Source organism: Ambystoma mexicanum, chromosome 10 (assembly GCF_040938575.1).
Source record: "Ambystoma mexicanum isolate Mex_15411 chromosome 10, UKY_AmexF1_1, whole genome shotgun sequence".
Taxonomy (NCBI): domain Eukaryota; kingdom Metazoa; phylum Chordata; class Amphibia; order Caudata; family Ambystomatidae; genus Ambystoma; species Ambystoma mexicanum.
Window position 1 is genome coordinate 333,963,275 of NC_090932.1, and position 19,532 is coordinate 333,982,806.

The 19,532-nt window shown below is 42.4% G+C and overlaps 1 protein-coding gene across 3 annotated transcripts in view; it reads left to right on the forward strand.

The window, feature by feature from the left end:
- NSD3 (nuclear receptor binding SET domain protein 3) overlaps positions 1 to 17,316 on the forward strand; it is a 2,619,674-nt gene extending 2,602,358 nt beyond the window's left edge. For all 3 annotated transcript variants that reach the window (XM_069617934.1, XM_069617935.1, XM_069617936.1), the window contains one exon: positions 8,159 to 17,316. In XM_069617934.1, the coding sequence (XP_069474035.1) occupies positions 8,159 to 8,418 (260 nt within the window). In that variant the 3' untranslated portion in view covers positions 8,419 to 17,316. The remainder of the gene's footprint in view (positions 1 to 8,158) is intronic.
- Positions 17,317 to 19,532: the final 2,216 nt, after the last annotated feature.

Consider the following 19,532-nt stretch of genomic DNA (forward strand, 5'->3'; position numbering starts at 1 on the left):
ACATATTTTGATGTCTACGGCACCCCCCGGCTTTTTCCCTGCTTTCCTGCAGTCTGTCTACAGTTGCTGTGCTGTGTGAAGGAGGAGCAACACAGCCTACATAAACTCATTTCAGCTGCGGAGCGGCCGCGGAGCTGCTCGCTGAGGTGCTCGCAGTCTACGGCACCCCCAGCTTTTTCCCTGCTTTCCTGCAGTCTGTCTACAGTTGCTGTGCTGTGTGAAGGAGGAGCAACACAGCCTACATAAACTCATTTCAGCCACGGAGCGGCCGCGGAACTGCTCGCTGAGGTGCTCGCAGTCTACGGCAGTCCGCGGCCGCTCCGCGGTCTACCCGACACTGAGATGCTAACTGACGAAACAAGCGGTGAGGGGCACTGGCCCCGAAGCCAGAGGACGAGAAGTGAAGATAGTGGCTTGGAGAGGCAGAGTCCCCTGAAGCGGCGAGCCGTGCCAGAAAACCGCACTCCTTGAAGGAGCCCACACCCCGCAAAAATCTCAAATCACCTGAAGCCCTGGAGCCATCGGCCCTATACAAATGCAAAGAAGTCCTGACAAAAAACTCACTCGGCCTGAAAGACTTCCCAGCAACATCATCGTCTGAGAACTCGCCTACCGGAGGGGTGGGGGAGTAACCAGCTGGACATGGAAGCCCTGACGGAGCCTACTTCTGAACAGACCCCGTTGGACGATAACATGTCAACATCCCCCCCCCCACACAGCCTTGCAGAAAATAAGCTATCGAGACCTGCCAGCCCTCAAGCTCCCGAAGAAGATGATCTGGCTGCTCGACCTCGTCCATAGGCTTCTGAGCCTATGGACGAGGCTCACGGCTTAGTTTCTGGAGATCTGCAATCCGTGCCCGACTGTGGTCCGCCTCCTCTCGCTCAGGGTGCTGCCGCCGGCCGGGAGCTCGTCGTGGAGGCGGCGAGCCCTGTTGCCGACGAGCCGCGTCCTGAGCCGAGTGAGCTGGAGTACATGGAACGGATTAGCGTGGCTGAAGGGTCCACCCCGCAGAACTCGCAGCCCTCGCAGGAACATAGGCCTGTAAAGATGCAACCGGCCCACATGCAAGGTGGGGAGGGCCCTCAGAGCCCACCTCCAACAAGGAGCTTGGAATCGGGCGCCCTTCCTGAGGAGTACAAGGAAATCCTGAAAATAAAGTAGACTTCGGAAGTGGGGGTGAACAATCCAACCACCACTCCCCTCAAAACACCAAGCGAACCGAAGCCTCTGGTAACAACCGACTTATCAGCGAAAATAGCTGATTCTCAGAACACGGAAGTCATCAAAGTACAAATCCATTGCCCACTCAAACACAAGGACTCTCTTAGTCCCGAAAAATACAGAGTGGTGGACAAAAGTACTGAAGACTGCTCGTACTCCACTATTGAGTATTCGGAAGATGAGCTGGACGAGGGAACCAATTCCCCATCAATTCCTCTAAGACTCAACTTTTCTGATACACACTCAACGCCGACTGAAGCTGAACTCACAAGACGCCTTAATCCCACGAGTGCAAGCCTCATCAAACACCAGTCACAACCGCGTATAACGATTCCTTCTAAGACTACCACGCAGCTGTCTTGTAAAAAACCACTGACGAAAGAAAAAATACCACCACGGTTCTGCAAGGGGAAAAAACACCAACAATGGGATCCATATCGAATTTCTTTGCGACCAAAAGCAAATCCCTGCCAGAAGAAGACAAAGCCGAGATATCAGATGCAGAACTACTGGAAGGAACGCACCAAGACCAGAACCAAGAGAACGATAAGGATTCCCTGCGCAAACTTGCTTTCTTGAAAAGATGGCACCTAAAAGTGGAAAGATCCAGGCCTGAAACCTCTTCCAATGTTACAGAACCCAAGCGGACACAAAAGACAGGCGCAACTTTCACTGACCTGTTCTCACGGTCTGTCAATCAGTAAGTCAGCAGAGGACCTGGCGCCCCGAGGCCGGGCAAAACACACGAAGAACATGCATCGGAAGGAACTTCCGTGCAAAGCACTCAAAAACCACACCATCCAAGACGTAAGGAAGGAGATCCTACCCTCTGACAGGAGCCCCCAAGAGAACCCTGTAAGCGAAAGCCTCATCAGCGACTTACGGCAACCTTCGCCGAAAAGCAGAGACTCAAACCAAACTCTGATCTCCAAAGCCACACCTGGCCCTACATCTTCATCTCCAAAAAGGAAAACCGATCTCTTGGCCTTCATGTCATCCTTAGCCATAGCCCTTGCGCCCTTCACTAAGCTATATGAAGCACTTAACGACTCTGCAAAAGATCAAGTAACCCTGCTGGCTCACGTTCAGACGCGACTCTTTCATTGAAGGTTACATCACAGCAAAGGACCGCAATAAACCACCATCAGGACCAGCTCCATCGCAATCGGGTCACCAGGCGGCCTGTTCTAAGTGCTCGAGGTCCACCCAAACTGACATGCCAGTTTATAAAACCTTTAACTTCACAGGGGACTCGGCCCTAGAAGCCTTGACAGCCCCCACCAACCAAGGGAACAAGGTGCCACTTGACTTGCAAGCAGGGCCAACATCGGAAGTTATTCCAGCTAAGCCGCCTACAACAAAACCAAAAGAAAAAATAAGAGTCTCAAGCACTAAATCCCCGTGGTCCAGGCAAACTAACCTGAACAAAACTACCCAGAAAATGGGGAGTAGACTCCAACTGAAAAATGGATGTGCAGTTTGGTCAGTTGACCAATCCATCCAAAAAGACAATCTTACACTGAGAGTTCCCGCAAAGACGAAGACGAATAAACCCTCAATCAGACTTAAAATCAACGAAGACCGCCAGGCATCCTCTTTTAAGCAATCTTGCTTACCTTTCGAGCCCAAATCCAGTGACCTTACTCTCCCTCTTCCACCAAAGCCTCCATCTACAACCACTAAAGAAAAGAGGGTCACGGATGATACCATTTGGTCAATTACGGAAAGCGAGCTGATGGACGCAGCTCTAAATGAAACAGAAACTAAGGAGGACTGGGATGAGGACGACCGGAACCCAGCTCAAAAAAGGAAGAGAAACGCAAACAGTCAATCTCCTGTTCCGTCTGTCGCACTCCCTGACCACAAACAAAAAAATGAAAACAAAAATAAACCGCCTACCCTGGAGCCAACAAGCCCAATCTTCCTGACATTGGAAGAGAAGAAATTAAACCTCTTGGCAAAAAACAAACATAGAACATTGTCTCAGTACCCACCTGCCAAGAAAACGGAAAAGTCCCCAGAGTGGGACAAGCCCAGGTCACACCCTTCCAAGGGAACTCAACCATTGAGACGAGACTCTCAAAAAGCAACACAGGAACAACCAACCGAAACTGCAACCCACTGGCGTTCCAGAGTCCACAAAAGCTCCCAAAGGGTGGAGCGTGCATCTCCTAGAAATCAAAGCTCAAAAAGGCATCACAAACTAGATCATGTAGCCAGACCCTCGTCTACACCAAACTACCAATGGATGTCAAAATCCAGAGGGTCTCGTAATTCGAAGCACTCCCCCACACCTAGTGGCAATAGTAAAGACCATCAAGCAAAAAGAGACCTTATAAGACGTTTGGCCAGGTCCACCAAGACACGCTATTTCACCTTGAAAAGCATCTGGAAAGAAGACTCCTCTTTTATTCTCAATCGGAAAACCATTTTAAAAATATTGCATCTGGTCCCAGCACTGAAAACCTTATCTACAGAAGACCTCACAATCGTGGAATTCAGGGACAAAAAGTGAGTCGACAGTGTTTACTTACACATCCAGTCTGAAACCATTAAATCTGCCTTAACCAAAGAAAAAAACAAACTGAGAGCCCTAGGATACGACCTCACAGACTACATAAGCACCAAAGGACTTAACCCCCACAAAGAAGAACCATCTAATCGCTCGGAGAGATGCTCTCGAGAAAGAAGGACGAGAGCCCATGGCACAAGTGAGCCCACACAACGGAACGATCGGGCGTCGCCAGAGCCTAATAGACGCCATCCAAGACCTCCCATACGGAAACAGAACGAGGACCATCGCCATAGCTCTTTAGAACTGGAAAGAGTGCCGCCGGGCCCCCAAAAAAACTGGAACATCACCATTGAACAAGATATCTCAGCAAAAGGAAAGGAGAAACTAAATCCAGACAAGAAGCAACAAAATTCAAAGGAAGAGGTCAACCGCTGGGATTGGTTGCCCAAAGCCTTATCAACAAAACACAGATTTTAGCAATTAAACAAAAGAAAGATAAACAAGGAGTACTCTGGCCAGTCACCGACTACGGAACCGACCACCAATTTAACTCTGGGCTCTTGGAACACCCGAGGTTTCTCCCACCTGACGAATTCCTCGGATGTCAACTTGGGATCTTCTGATATCTGGTGCTTCCAAGAAACTTGGATCCAAAACAAACCATCAATAGAAGGCTACACAATCACCTTCTCATCAGCCTTGAGAGGAGCATTTGGCAGACCAAGAGCGGGAGTATTGACAGCGCTGAGAATTGGATCCGACCTTCATTTCCTCAAAGTTATAAAGGCTGACCCACACATACTGGCAACCCTTATCCAACGGGGTAACAATCAACAAGGCGTAAGGAAACGAAAGAATATGACTTAGTTGCTGGTAGAACTGTATTGGAACCCGATAGAATGTGCAACAGAGTACTTTCTATCGAAAATCAAAAACATCCTGATGGATGCCCTATCAAATGAACTAGTGGACAGCATAGTCATTTGTGGTGACTTAAATGTTAGGATCAAGAGGAACAGACAAGAAAACTGCCGAACAAAACCAAACGCGCTACAACTCCCAGAAAACTCTCGAGAAAGAGGAATGAAATGGGCTAACCTTATGGACAATTACGACCTACATAATGCCCACTTCTTAGGCAGAGGTTCTCAGCCGGTTCTCCCGACTTGGGAACTAGCAGGAAGGTGTGCTACCTTAGATCACGTCTACCTGTCTAGAAACCTCCTGCCGTTGGTCACAGGCTTCGACATCATCAGAACACGCAACAGCGACCATAACCTTTTGAAAATGACATGGTTAACTCCATGCCTCAAAGCCCACAAAAGTGCAAGAGCCTTGAGAACGACCAACATGGAGACCTACGCTAACTCCACCCGCCTAAGTTTGAAAACCTCAACTGTTACGACCCTAATCTCTAATTACTGTCAAGCAAAAGCATTGGACAACTCAAAAGAGGCCGGCAACCTCACGGATTACTGCCCACTACTTCAACCATACCAGATTAGAAAAACTGGCAACGCAAAAAAAGTAAAGACCCACCACCACAACAACGTAATCCTCAGAGAAAAAAGGCTGGTGATGAGACGAGCGTCAAGAATGGCCAGAGGGTTCCCCACACCTACCAACATTGAAACAGCCGGGACAGATACCAAGGCCTATAAGAACTAGCTAAAAGGTTTTAAAGTCCAGTTACATCAAGACGATTCCGAACAAATGCTGCGAGTGTTGGCCGGCAAGCAAACAAAGTCAGTTTGGTCACTAGTCAATTCTAAAAGCTCAAGTGAGGACGCTTTAACATCCAGTGTCTCAGAAGAAGCCTGGATCATGCACTTTTCTGCCCGAGTTGAAACATGGGAAACATCGAAGCACCCGGTGGGCCATAGAGCCCGGCCCAATCGGCATTGAAGCCAAAATTAAGAAACTCAAATCATCATGAGCACCCGGCCCTGATGGCCTGTCAAACATGGACTTAAATTCTAACTTAAAAAACTCGTCAATTCTGATAGCTGAAATCTTGGAATCATGTACGGCAACCAGATCCGTCCCGAAGTCTTGGAAAACAGCAAATGTTGTGCCTATTTACAAGTCAGGAGACAGAAGCGATCCGAACAATTATCGCCCGATGGCACTCCTCAACTGTATCGGTAAACTTTTCGGATCCTTCCTACTGGACAACTTTAAAACCTGGGTGGCCTCTTCAAAGGGGTGGGACAACTTTCAAACAGGTTTCCGAAAAAACCTGAACACCATGGCAAACATATTTACCATCAACATTTTGAAGGTCAGGGTCCAGGAAGGGGCGCCTCCCCTATGCATGGCCTTCATTGATTTATCCAAAGCATTCGACAAAGTAAACAGAGAGAAACTTTGGATAAAACTTGCAAACTGGAATTGTCCCCCGTCTCTGGTAGATCCAATGCAAGAACTTTACTCTGAAACATCGATGAGAGTGAGACTTAACGGCACAGGGTTACTCTCGTCTGCAATTGGAACATCTAGCGGAGTAAAGCAGGGATGCCCTCTGGCACCGGCACTTTACAACGCCTATATCGGCGACTACCAACAGGCCGAAATGAACGTAAAAGCCTTCCCGCCCTCCTTAGGATCCGAAAAAGTCAGTAGATTGCTCTACACCGACGACGACATCCTGATCGACCAAACAAAGATAGGGCTACAGCGAAAACTAGACAACCTGAACAAATACCTCCATACCAACGATCTGGAAAGCAATGCAATGAAAACCAAAGTGATGCGACTGACAAAAGCGGCCAAACGGAAAACCTCAGAGGCATGGTTTTTCAACAACACCCGCCTCAAAGAGGTAGATGCCTTTAAATACCTGGGCACCATGTTCAGTAACAACCGGAACGAGCAACCCATGCTAGACCTCCTGACCAGCAAAAACAAAACCCTGTCAAACCAACTGATCATCATGGACAAAAAATGTGGCCGCTTTTCAATAAAAGCGGCGACAAACTTTTACAGGATGAAAGTAGTCCCAGCGCTCACTTATGGTACAGTGGCCATGTTCGGCATCCCAGACTCAACTTGGCCTAAATTGGAGGGCTCACTCTGGAAAAAAGTGCTACAACTGCCCACTTCGATCCCAATTGCCTTGGTAAGAAGAGAACTTGGTCTCACCTCGCTCCAAGGAACCGTATCCATCAACAGTTTGATGTTCTACAGAGAAGTTGGATCATCCGTGGAGAAAATGTATACATTGATCCAAGAGGAAATTGAGAAAGGATCAAACAAAACGCTCAAACTCTGGCTAGAAAAAAATCAAACTCTCCTGAAATCAATAGGTAGCTCAAAGGAGGAGCTCTTGACAAACCCGAAAAGAACAGCAAAAAAACGGAAAGACTTAGACTGGTGTGAGACTCAACAGATGGCAGCAAATTACAAATCTGTGGGCCACCTTCCGGCATTTGCCCAAAAACTAAACAAGCCCATTAACTACCTATTGCAATTTCCGAGCAAGACACACCGCTCGACCTTTCTGAGAGCAAGATTGAATATTTTAAAGACCAACGAGGTCCTGAAAATCCTTGGTAAATTTGCATCGGACGTCTGTCGTTTCTGTCTGAACCCAGACTCAAAGGAAAGCCTGAAACATTGATTATTCATTGCCCAGGAACCACTGGTAACAGAGAAACCCACTTGGGCCACCTTTATTCAAACTTTTCAAGAATGGACGAGGACTACTGGTGGTCATACCTAATGAACGGGCTAAGTCGAAGACCGGTAATCGCAGTGGTAAACCTTCTCCATAGTTTGAAGCTGGACGCCATCTGCGAGGGATTAGAAAGCCCCCACCCCTAAAAGGACTTAGCCCCTTTGACAAGCATCTGGAACAAATGCACTCGGAAAAAGGACTTCTTTTCTTCTTTTGTAAAAACTGTTAACAGTTAAACACAATAAAAAACATTTTTAAAAAAATGTTGATGTCTTTTGTCGAGTGGTTTCTAGAGTCATAACTATTGTTTGCAACTACACCCTAGCTTCTATGTAAAGCACCCACTAGCCTTATTTTTATTGATATTGTCTTGGTATTTTGAGTGGAACATTTCAATGTTCATTTTAGTATTAAGCTGAGCAATTGCAGATGGCCAAAACAGTTAATTTTACATAAAATCAGCCATTAATTTTGAAAACATTTTTTAGATTTACTTTCATAATGAATCAGGAGATTGCCATTTTTTAACGTGGTAATCAATACCACGCATTTTAAGTGCATAATATATATTGTTACACATTTGGGATTGAAGATTAGTCCATAATACCTATTAGCATTATCTGCGATCTTGTAAATTAGCCTTTGGTGAATAAATTACCGGAGCTATAATATGCTTGATTTATGTTGTACTATCACTATTAAATGTAACTTATTCACTTTATTACATTTCTCCTAAAAATCAGGGAAGTGGGACTGCCCATGGCACCAGTGTGATGTCTGCAACAACACGTCCGCTTTCTTTTGCGAATTTTGTCCCAGTTCCTTCTGCAAAGAACATGAAAAAGGATCCCTCACAACATCAGCTTTGGAAGGTCGCTTATGCTGCTCAGAACATGACCCCAAGTGTCCTGTTTCCCCAGACTATTGGAACAAGATCAAATGTAAATTGGAGCCACAAGATCCTGACGAAGAAATAAGAGTGAATTTAGAAAGAAAAACATAACAGACCTAAACAAAGAGTTGAACTTGGTGTTGGAAATGTCCAAAAGGCTAGCAGGAATAGTTTGATCTGTTTCCTAATAATTGGTTTCTTATTGTAATTGAGAAAAGGAAAATCTGCTCTCTCACGACGGCAGCAATTGGTGCCAATTCTACTGCTTTGATTTGCAACCAAACAAATCCGACAATTTGAGGCTTTAAACATGAAACATTCCTTTTCTTCAAGTGATTGTCCAAGATAAAAGAACATGTATTTGTACATTATTCCATGAGATGTTCTGAACCCTCAAAAAGTGGATCAAACACTTACTGGAACACCCAAGTTTATGAGCCTAACTCTGTATTACTAGTGGTGAGGGTATTCATGGGATGGATGCCATCATTGCCATCATGCCTTGCACCCATTTTCAGTTTGAATGTGTGTGCTTAATTTGTCACTGGAATACAGAAGTTAACATGTTACTACACAGAACTCTCTTGGTGACATTTCCTAAGCACTTTGTACTTTCAGCGTTTGGGCTCAGAAGTGGAATTTTAAGCCCTTGTTGCTGCCAAGGTGGTCTACAGTTGGGTCTTTGAAGGACTCATGGGGACTTGTTTTTCATGAACCTGGTTTATCTATTCTTTTATGTGTCACTTGTACTACTCTATGTCCAAGTCCACCAGCTGTCTATGCTATGGATTAGGAGCTCACAAGGTCACCACATGACATAGGGAATTCCTTGTTATGTTGTACAGCAGTCGCAAGTTTCTAGTTGAAAAGCTCACATTTCTAAAAACGTAAAGTTTCATGGATTTAGCTCTCTGAATTGTAAATAAGCTTTTCAAATGGAAATCATGTAATTGCTATGTCCTCTGTTATCAAGCAATAGTGTGTAATAATCCTGGCCATTTCTTGTTGGATCAGCAGGTCTCTGGCGCAAAACCTGGCCTCATAAACCTGGCCTCATCACACAGGTGATAGCTCAGCACATCAGGCTCTCTTTTCAGTAGTGAGGACTAAGGTGGATGCACTTTGAAGTACATAAGAATGAAACATACAGAAGAAAAACAAGGTTTTGAATGGTTTCCCTTCAATCAGGAGAGCATGAACTTGACATAAGACTGGAAATACTTCACCTTCAGGCAGTCACCCCCTCCCTGTCAACTCTTTCTCAGATTAACTATTGAAGGAGGTCTGTGGGGCTCATGGTTCGCCTGGAGCTAACCCAGTACCGTTGTACTAAATTGATTGCTCTTTAACTGGTTTTTATTTGGTTCTTACACCAATTAATCCAGAATCAATTGCTGGTTACAAGCATTTACTACTTTTACCATCCAGTTTTAAGGCTATATATGGTCCTTATTTTTTTCTAACAACTTTGTTTCAAGGAGTCAGATTTAGTTGGATAAGCACAAGCTCAGATGGGTATATCCCTCAACTAGCAACAGGGCCTCTTACCCTGCAGTCGTATACTTTCAAGATTGACCTTTTTGTACACACCACAGAATAGACACGCATGTAATGCACGTACAAGCCAATCTAAATCATTATGATCCAAGGATTGATGATTCAAGTATTTGAACAGCAAGGGTTATAGATTTCTTTGTTGTGCAAATTTGTGGCCTTCCAAGTAGATGGGTTTCATTGTCCAACCCCTGTGGCGCATGTATTGATCTTTAAATATTGCGTTCACATGAGAGCCAAGGAAGTAGCAGATTAACCTTTGCACACAGAAACCATTATCTGTTCTTCAGGGTTTCTTTATTAAATTATCTGCATGCCCTCTTCTGTTATGTGGATGACCGAGTGAGGGAATGAACCATGTGTAAATTAGCTTTGACTTTTCTGAATGTTTTCCATAGCATAAACATTTCCACTTTCCAACTACTTACCCTCATATGCACACTTATAAAAACAATAATTAATGTACCTATTGGAACTGCTGCTAATGTTTCTTTTGTATGTTCTCTTGGCAGTATGGCTGTCATAATCAATATGTTTAGGTTGATAATTGCTTTATTCCAGTGAATATTTTTTGTTTGTCTAGTTTTGAAAGTGTTGTTATTTTTGAGCACTTTTAAATAACAGGGTATTTAGCTGTGACTGAAGCTTTGTGGATGTTTGTTCTTAAGGGACAAGTAATTTATTTCAGACCGCAAAGTAGTACCAAGGAATATCAGGTCATAATTTTCACTCTACAATATCTAGCCAGAGAACACTTTAATTGAGAACTATGTTCCATTTACTGTATGTCAAGACGCAGTGCCCATTGGCAATAGTTGGCTTTTGATTTTACAGTCCGTTCATGATCAGGATAAACATTGGACCAGGCAACAGCTGCGCCATCAATTGGGCTCTTTACTTGTTTAGTCCCTTCAAAAACATTTTATCTTGTTTTGTGTTTGTCCTTCTGTAAACTTTTTTAGGTACAGGGTAGAATCAAGTTCTTCAAAGGCCTAGACGGCGGGGATGTTTATATGTTTTAAGTGATGGGGAGTTATTGCTGCACTGTTTAGGAGGATTAAAATAACACTCCAAATCTAAACAAAACATGATGGGAAAGAGGGTTTTCTATGTATTTTCTCACTGTAACAGTTAAAAATGCTGAATTAATTCACATTATGTGAAGGGAGTTACTTTCCTAAACATTTACTCGTGTTGCATTGCTTTTTTATTTTGTGACCTGTGACTGACTTCACTGCCATTCCCTAAGTTGTTGTGATGCGTGCCTTCTATCTACAGATAATGAATGATCAAAGTGAATAGCAACCTAAAACTCCAGCTGAAACTGCTAGTGTCCGCTTAACAACATTTTATATGTATCATTGTGCTTTTCTGTTTTTATTTTAAATATTACCTATGCTTCATTATTTATCAGGGCTCCACCTGTAAGTGTTGGATGATTTGATTTAAACATTGTACTATCATTGGGGTGTGAAGCAGTGACTGTACAATTGCATCCTAAACTGGTATGGCACCCACCATCTGTGTGATTCCTTTGGATTGCTGACAGCCTATTGATGGTGATCATTATTTTTTTTTTAAAACACTTTCTTCCCCTCTACAAAATCTAGAGTAAAATGCCAGCATGCTAGAACACTGTTTTGCTTCTGTGTTGACACAGTAACTTGTATTGGACTTTTTTCCGTATAATGCATTGCTGTATTGACTGTTGAGTGGAAGCGCATATTCAGCAGTGTTATAGTGTGTGCACTGGATTCTGCTTCACTGTGTGATTACATTCCCACTATTCCCTAGAATGTACCTGAAAATATGCTAAGTGTCATTGTCTTGGTGCTTAAAGGGTTAATTATGCATTCCCATGTAAGAGTGGATTAGGCAATATTGAAAGATATACATTTTCTGGTCTGAGAAATAGCATTGCTACATGGGCAGGGGCAGTTCATCTTTATGGTCTCAATGCTTGCCTGCGCCAAGGGCTCCTATTCTGCCTAGAAGGTAACATCTGATTCTCTTTTTTTAATGATCTACAGTAAATGTGGTTCGAGGGACACTTACAAGAGATGTTTGGGTATACGATGAGTTCTTCCAAGACCATATAGCATACTGAATTGCATTTCTTGTTCGATGATGGCCTTCTTTAATTTGACTATAACACACAGTATGGCATAGGGATGCCTTCACTTTTGGCAGGTAATGGAAGCTATTCATGAACGTCCATGTTTCCTTTAAAAATGATTTCATAAAAGTCACACCCTCATTTGATCAAATTGGGTCTGTATTAACACTTTCATAGTTGGCTCCCTACTTCAACACTAAGGCAGTTAAAACTACTGTATGGTTGTTGGGAAGCTAAGGATTCATCTATGCCTAACTCTTAAAGCCACTCAAAATCTACAAGAAGGTAGCAGCACAGTGCTATTTATTTTCTATCAGGGACTTCCTGACTCCAATCCCAATTATGGTTACCTTACAAAGCTGATGACATTAACATGTTTTACTAGTAGCTTTACTTACTCTGCAGCTTGTGTATTGGCCGAAAACGTTTCTCTTCCTCAAATAGATTATTCGTGCAGATTTGAATGGTTCTCCAATATACCACTTGACCTTAAAGCTCCTGAACACATCCCTCATTATCCACTTGCCGCCCATCAAGTTAGTCCTAAAATTTTAATACAAAAAAATGGCAACTTATTTTTGAACGTTAAACGATATGACAGTATCCTGTGAGTGAGAGTAGTTTAGAATTGTTTCACACTTATTCACAAAATATGAAAGGACAAGACAGTTGGAGACTTTTCCTAGCTCATTTTTATTTTCAATTTCACAGCCACCTATTTTTTTCCTTTTAGTATTCTCAACTAAACATCATACTCTTAAGATTCCTTGCACAGGTTTATTCCGACATAAGATTCAATCTGTGCATTTAGCACTGGTATATGCCCTGCTCTTTGCTGGAAGCCGTTCGGTGATAAGGGCCTGCCCATCACCATGTCATGCGCTATCCGTTTGGTGTATGCCCTATCACGAGGGTTGGATACATTGGATATCATGTACTAATTGTAATATGTTAGAGATGGAGCATGCATCATCTTTTCAAAACTCTCAGGTTTTGTATTTTTCTTCAACACTATTGTCCATCATTCTTGATTCAGAATGACATTCAAATGGCGTTTTCAGATTGTCAGATTCAGTTCTGTACTAAATTGTTACACACGAACAAATGTGTACGTTTTTGTGAGTTTGTGTGTGTTTGAACATGAAATAGTGAGCTTAATGTTTTCTTAAGCCAGAGATCCTAATTTCTGGGTTGGCTTTTCATAATGTCCATCGTATATTAAACAGCAAGGCTGTTCAATGTGGATCACTTGGGGAGTGTTGCCTTCAGTGTTTGTTTTTCTTGTATGTCGGTTGCAAGTTGTGGGCTGTTTTGTTAATTGAATTAACCTGATATGTTTGAGTGTTATTTTTCAGATGAGTGTCCTGCGCTATGTTTCCCATGAGTTTATATTTATCTTTGGACAAACTATGGATAAACGATTTAACTGGTCATTTTCTCCAATAATGAATACACACGTACTTTGTTTTTTTGAACACTTACCATTAATTCCGATCCATACGTACGCAGCATCGGCACAACACAGTTCATGACGAGCATATAAGGTTCATTTTTAGCTTTTATACTTAAACGTCAGAGTTTCACAGATTTTGTGTCTCTGTTTTTGTCATACTTGGCGAAAGACTGATTTCTAGCAGTTATAAATAGAATCCATAGCTTTACAATGAGTGATTATCATTATGGAATAAAACAATTGGTGCAGTTAATTGATGTATGTATTAAATATTGTTTCTTCAAGTGTCGTGAAAGAATACACATGCCATATTAAATGGACAGGGAATTTAGATTATCGGAGGGTTGATTTTTCAAAAATATTTGATATGCAGTATTCATCAGTGCATATGTGATTAAGTATCTGTTGATCACACAGACACGCATCATTCTGTAAAGACAATGAACACATCCAGAAGATATTCCATTCTACGCCTTGTCCTTCCGGATGCTTTGATTTACATTGGATAGAAACCATTGAACCATAAATCCAGTGTTCTAAATGGTGTCGCATACACACATAATGGTTTAAAAAGCCCAGAACTTGATATGCTAGATTTGGAATCTGGACATATAGACAAAGGTGCAAAGATAGAAGATCCATATACAATGGTTGCACTGTTGCTTAAAGGTCCACCCCCTTTCTCTCTTCTAGCATTACAGAGAAGATTTAAGCTTCATCAGTTCCGTCACCTCAATTGATATCCTATCAAAACTGTCTTTTGGTGGGGCTCTTATTTTCTAAAAGAAGTTTTAGGGGGGATGAGCAATATTTTGGGTGACACCATGATGCCTAGTATTGACATGAAATATGTGAAACTACCTGCAAGACCATTCAGTATATGTGTACTTATCTTGGCACATGTGCTTATAATTTGACCAAACATATCTTTTAAGAAAAAGGCTAGCAACAACAGACATAAACAGAAATCATGTTTGTGCATGTTCCTTCCAGCTATTCTGAGTGTGTGCAGATTCTCATGTCATTGTTTTTAGTTTTCTTACTTGACCATCAAACAAAATGTGATTGGTTTTAGAAACATGCAATCCACTTTTTCTATGTAATGTTAAATTATACTCTTCTAAAAGCTATGCAACACAGTAAAAACTATTAATGTTCAACGGTCGTTTTGGGTTTTGCAGTGACCTTAAAATTAATCACAAAGACTTTTTGAATTGGTTTGTCGAAGGCCTTGCTCATCTGTAAAGATCAGATGCTAGAAATAACATAATTCGGTCAAAAAACCCAATATTCTTGAGAGAAAACAATGTCAACTATCCAGCTCTTCAGTTTACATCGTTGGTGGATGACGTTGTTGCATTCAGCTTGACCTGTTCGCCACTGATGAATACATTTGCAGAGATATGTACTGTGACTTAAAGTGGTAGTTCACTCAAAAATGGTATTCTTTTAAAAGATGGGCCATAATAAAAAATATACATAAATATTTTTTTCAAAAGTTCCTATGTAAAGATTTTGGTAAATGAGCCTTAACATGTGTACTATTGGGGTATCCATTTTGTAAAATGAATGCGCCTCCCTCTGCTCTCGTGGCAATAATCGAGCAAAAGCCCCCTACTGGGAGCTTTTTCTTATTACTGCCGGACAGCCGAGAATGCTGGCAGGCTTAAGCCTGCCAGCGTTGTATTGATAATTGTAGTTACTTTCTTTTTAAGTTTCCAGGGACCCCTGGAAACTTAAAAAGAAAGTAACTTCAATTACTAATATTACGCTGCATCGACAGGCGGTGGAATAGTCATAATTGCGATGACTTTAGTTTTAAGTTTCCAGGGCTCTGGAAACTTAAAACGAAAGTGGCGCCCATTATGAATACTCTGCAGATCCCGCAGAATATTAGTAATTTCCAGTACTTTCTTTTTAAGTTTCCAGGGCTCCACTGGTCTGGCGAAGCCCTGGAAACTTAAAAAGAAAGTCACAGCAATTGTCAATATAACTATGTCAGGCTGCAGTCTGCTAACATTCTTTGCTCTCTGGCAGCAATAAGCAAAAGCTCCCAGTAGGGGGCTTTTGCTCGATAATTGCAGCAAGAGCAGAGTTAACATAAACACAGGAGGCTCATTCATTTCACAAAATGGATGCCTACTAGTACTTTAAATGTATGACTTTGAGCCTCATTTGCCGAAAATGTTACAAAATATATTTTTTAATGCATATTTTTTATCATGGCCCATCTTTTAAAAGAATAACATTTTGGAGTGAGGTACCCCTTCAATGTTATCTGAGGGATATCCTGGCTTATGTCAGCAGTCCCACTCTAGTTTCCTGTCTTTGTAAAGATCCAGTCTCCTTTTTTTAGGACACAGTCAAAGGCCCCCTGAGTTTTTTTTAAATGTAGGAATGCACGTTTTACAAATATGTTTACACTTCCGAATTTCTAGGTATGTTGTGTATTTTATTTAAAACAAACTGCTTTTACATTTGTCTAATCTTAATTTTGTCAATGTGGCAAACTTGAGCACTTACACTTGGTTTAATAGGCATTAGTAGGCAGCTACCCGGCTGTACATAAGTACAAATGAAGAGCTTTACAGAATGGTTATCGGATTACAAATGAAACAGAAGGGAAATCTAAGTGTGCTGCTGCTGAAAACATTTGTTGAGGTGTCATCATTCTTTTAGGAGTTTGAGGTAGCAACTGCACCTCTAAGGTTCTGTCTTAGTGCATGGCCTTTACCCAAGTGGAATACTGCCAATACTTCATGATGATGTGGATAGGTTGGTGTAACCTTAAAAACCACATGGAAAAAAGCATTTTCATTGCAAGGTTCTAAAATTCTGCGTGAATTTTCTTTTGGCAATTGCTTGGGTCAAATGTTAATATTTGCTTTATATACGTGTTGCCTATGTCATGTCCTCGTCATTTGCGGTTTTCATTGAAGCACTGTGCCACTGACGACAGCGACTGTACACTGTGTGTCTGAAGTAATACAATGTCTTTCCGTGTGTATGTGAAGGGTGTATGCATTTTTGAAATTGATTTGCGCAACGTCACTTTTACCATAGGTACTTGCACGTAATGAGTGATATTATGGAACCGTTGCAAGCATTCAATTTTAATTTCCTTGTTCTCTTTATCTGTAACAATACTTTATTTGTGACAGACTGTAAACTGTTCTTGAATCACTGCAGACTATGAAAACAATCCTCAATATTCACTCAAGTCGTTATCTAGAGTTTTTGTGAATGGGCTGCAAACTCATTGCACAAATTAGGTTATTGTGTAGGAATGTTTCAGTGGGACATTACTGCATAATTGTACTCAATGTTTCCAAATAGCCCTAAAAATATACAACATTTGTAGGTTTCAGAGGGCTATTGTTTAGCCTATGTTTTATTGAATTGTGTGAAACATTCAAGTTTGTTTAACCTGTACATAGATATTTTATCATTGACTAGGCCAAGTGTATTTAGAATTGCCTGTAATATTTTAGCTTCTTACTGAATGTGTGTGTCGGTAGAAGCATATCATTTTGTAAATATTAACTGAGATGTTGCCTTTTTTATTTTACAAATATTTGAAAATTATGTCTATTGCTTTTGAGGATTCATCTGGAAACATTTTTAATGACATTCCACGGATTTCAAAATTTGCTTGAGGTTTACTTAAATAAAATGTTTGACTGTTCAAGTTAAAAATGTGAATTTATTTTTTCATTTTTGTATTGTGGTTCTCCATTTTCGGACAATTTGAACTGTCTAGGTGCCACTCACGCAAAACAACTGATCAATAAATGCGAAATGAGATGTAATATATATGTATATATATATATGGCTATATCAGTATATGACAACGGATCAAGTTAAAATAAACTCTTTCATTGTTAAATTGAAGTAATCGGTCTTTTTCTATGGCATACTTGATTATATCACACAATGTTATTGAATGCAATTGTGTATTTTCCTTTTTTCTTTTGGTAATTAGTGAAATGTTCGCAATGAACTATAAGACAATTAAAAATATATTTCGAAGGGATTGTTTCCTCCGACGTATTCATTATATTGATAGATTCACTTCCAGCTTGCTGGCCTCGGAAATATTTTTCAGTCGAGGGCGCTGTGCGTCGACGTCGCTCGAGTTGGTGTGCCTCGACAGCTTCCATATCGGCGCCGACATCATCATGCGTATGAATAGACTTGCGCAGCGTCCGTTGCTCAGTTCCATTTTTCCGAGCTTCGTGGGGCTCGGAATCGTGTTGCTCAGTTCGTTAATCAAGTAGATTCTACTTATTCCTCGAGTATATCTTACTCTTTTCGATGGCTTCCTCATCTGAACCGTCGACCCCACGGTCTGGCTTCAAAAAGTGTCGAGATTGTGGAAAGAAAATGTTGTTGACGGATCCTCACAGGATCTGTTTGTGGTGCCTGGGATCGGAACACCATTCTTCAGAATGCGAGGACTGCATGTCCATGACGTCGAAAGCCTTGAAGGAGCGTAAGGGGTAGCTCGAAAGAGGTAAGACTGTTAAAACTTCTACTCCTTCGAAAGTACACTCGGCAGAATCGAGACATTCGTCTCCTCGCCGTCACAGGAAACATTCTCGTTCGAGGTCTCGAAGCAGTTCCCATCACTCTTCAAGATCCAAACATTCGAAAAAGAGGCGTTGAAGATCGCTCTTCTTCGTCGTCTTCTGTTTCCCCTGAAAGGGTCACTTGCCCCACAAAACACAGCTCTCCAGCTAAGTGGGAGGAATTTCGTAAAAGGATGCTTAGCGTCTTTGAGAAAGCGGCTGCGACCCCCTCGGAGGCGGCTGAAGGTGATACCCTGGGTGAAAGACCTGAAAAATTGAAACGCCGTGAGTCGTTGCACCTGCCGAAAGAAACTGCTCAAGAGCGTCACGAACCCTCGAGCAAAGGCAGTAAGACTGAGTCATCGACGCCTTCATCGAAGGCCCCTTCCACTCATAAATCTGCATCATCGACGCCATTATCGAAGGGCCCATCGACACATAGATCGGTCGAATCCACGCTGTCCTCGGCGCCGATGTCGACGCTGATAAAGGAGAAACCTACGGCTGTCACTACCTCGCAGTCAGTAGTCATACCGAGGGCTTCCACCATGACCTCGAGAATGTCATCGATGATCTCGACGACTCCGAGTAGGATTCCGATCCTCCCGAGTTCTTCAAGGTCGCTTCATACCTTTTCGACGCCTTTTTCGGTTTCTTCGAAGCCTTTTACTTCCGCATTGACAACGTCGACATTTTCTCAACCGGTTACTACAAGCTTGGCCCCTTCTGCTTTAGAAATGGGTTTTAAGCCTTTTCCAAGGTGAGAGATTTGACGCTATGTCAGAAAAGGTATTTTCTGCGTGTAGCATGGCACTTATATCCATTAATGCTACTTGTACGCTCGCAAGATTCAGCCATACACTTTGGGAGTGTGCTTCATCAGCGGCTGACTGCCTCCCGGAAGGAGAAGAAAGGGAATCTTTTCTGAACATCATTAAAGATGGTAAAGATGCAATGTGCGAATCCCTTCAAACTGGCATTGATTCTGCTGACAGTATCAGCAGGGCCATGGCGGCAAGTACTACAATCCGCAGATTTGCGTGGTTGCGAAAGTCTGGTTTTGCTCGAGATGTACAGGCCAGACTTTTGAATATGCTCTTTGACGGCTCTTCTTTATTTGGTAAGAAGGCTGATGACAGCCTACAGAAGTTATAAACATCCAAGGCAGCAGCAAAATCCCTTGGAGCTGCAATCCGTCAAACTCCCTATCGCCCCTCAGGAACCTCTTGGAGAGGTAGATCCTTTAGTTTTTATTCCGCATTCGGAAAAGGCAGAGGACAGCCGGCTCAAAGAGGCCAAAAGAAATTCACCCGAGGTGGACGGGTTAAAAGTACAAAAGCCGCAGCAGCAGCAGGTGCCTCTTTATCATCGGCATCTGCATCAGCCGCCTCTAAACCACTCGGAGGACTCTCCTCACAAGACACTACTAGGGAGCAGGTTAACTCAACATCTGACGGAATGGCAGGCTATTACGTCAGATGCTTGGGTATTGGAGACAGTTGCCCAAGTTACTGCCTGCCTTTTCTACGCACCC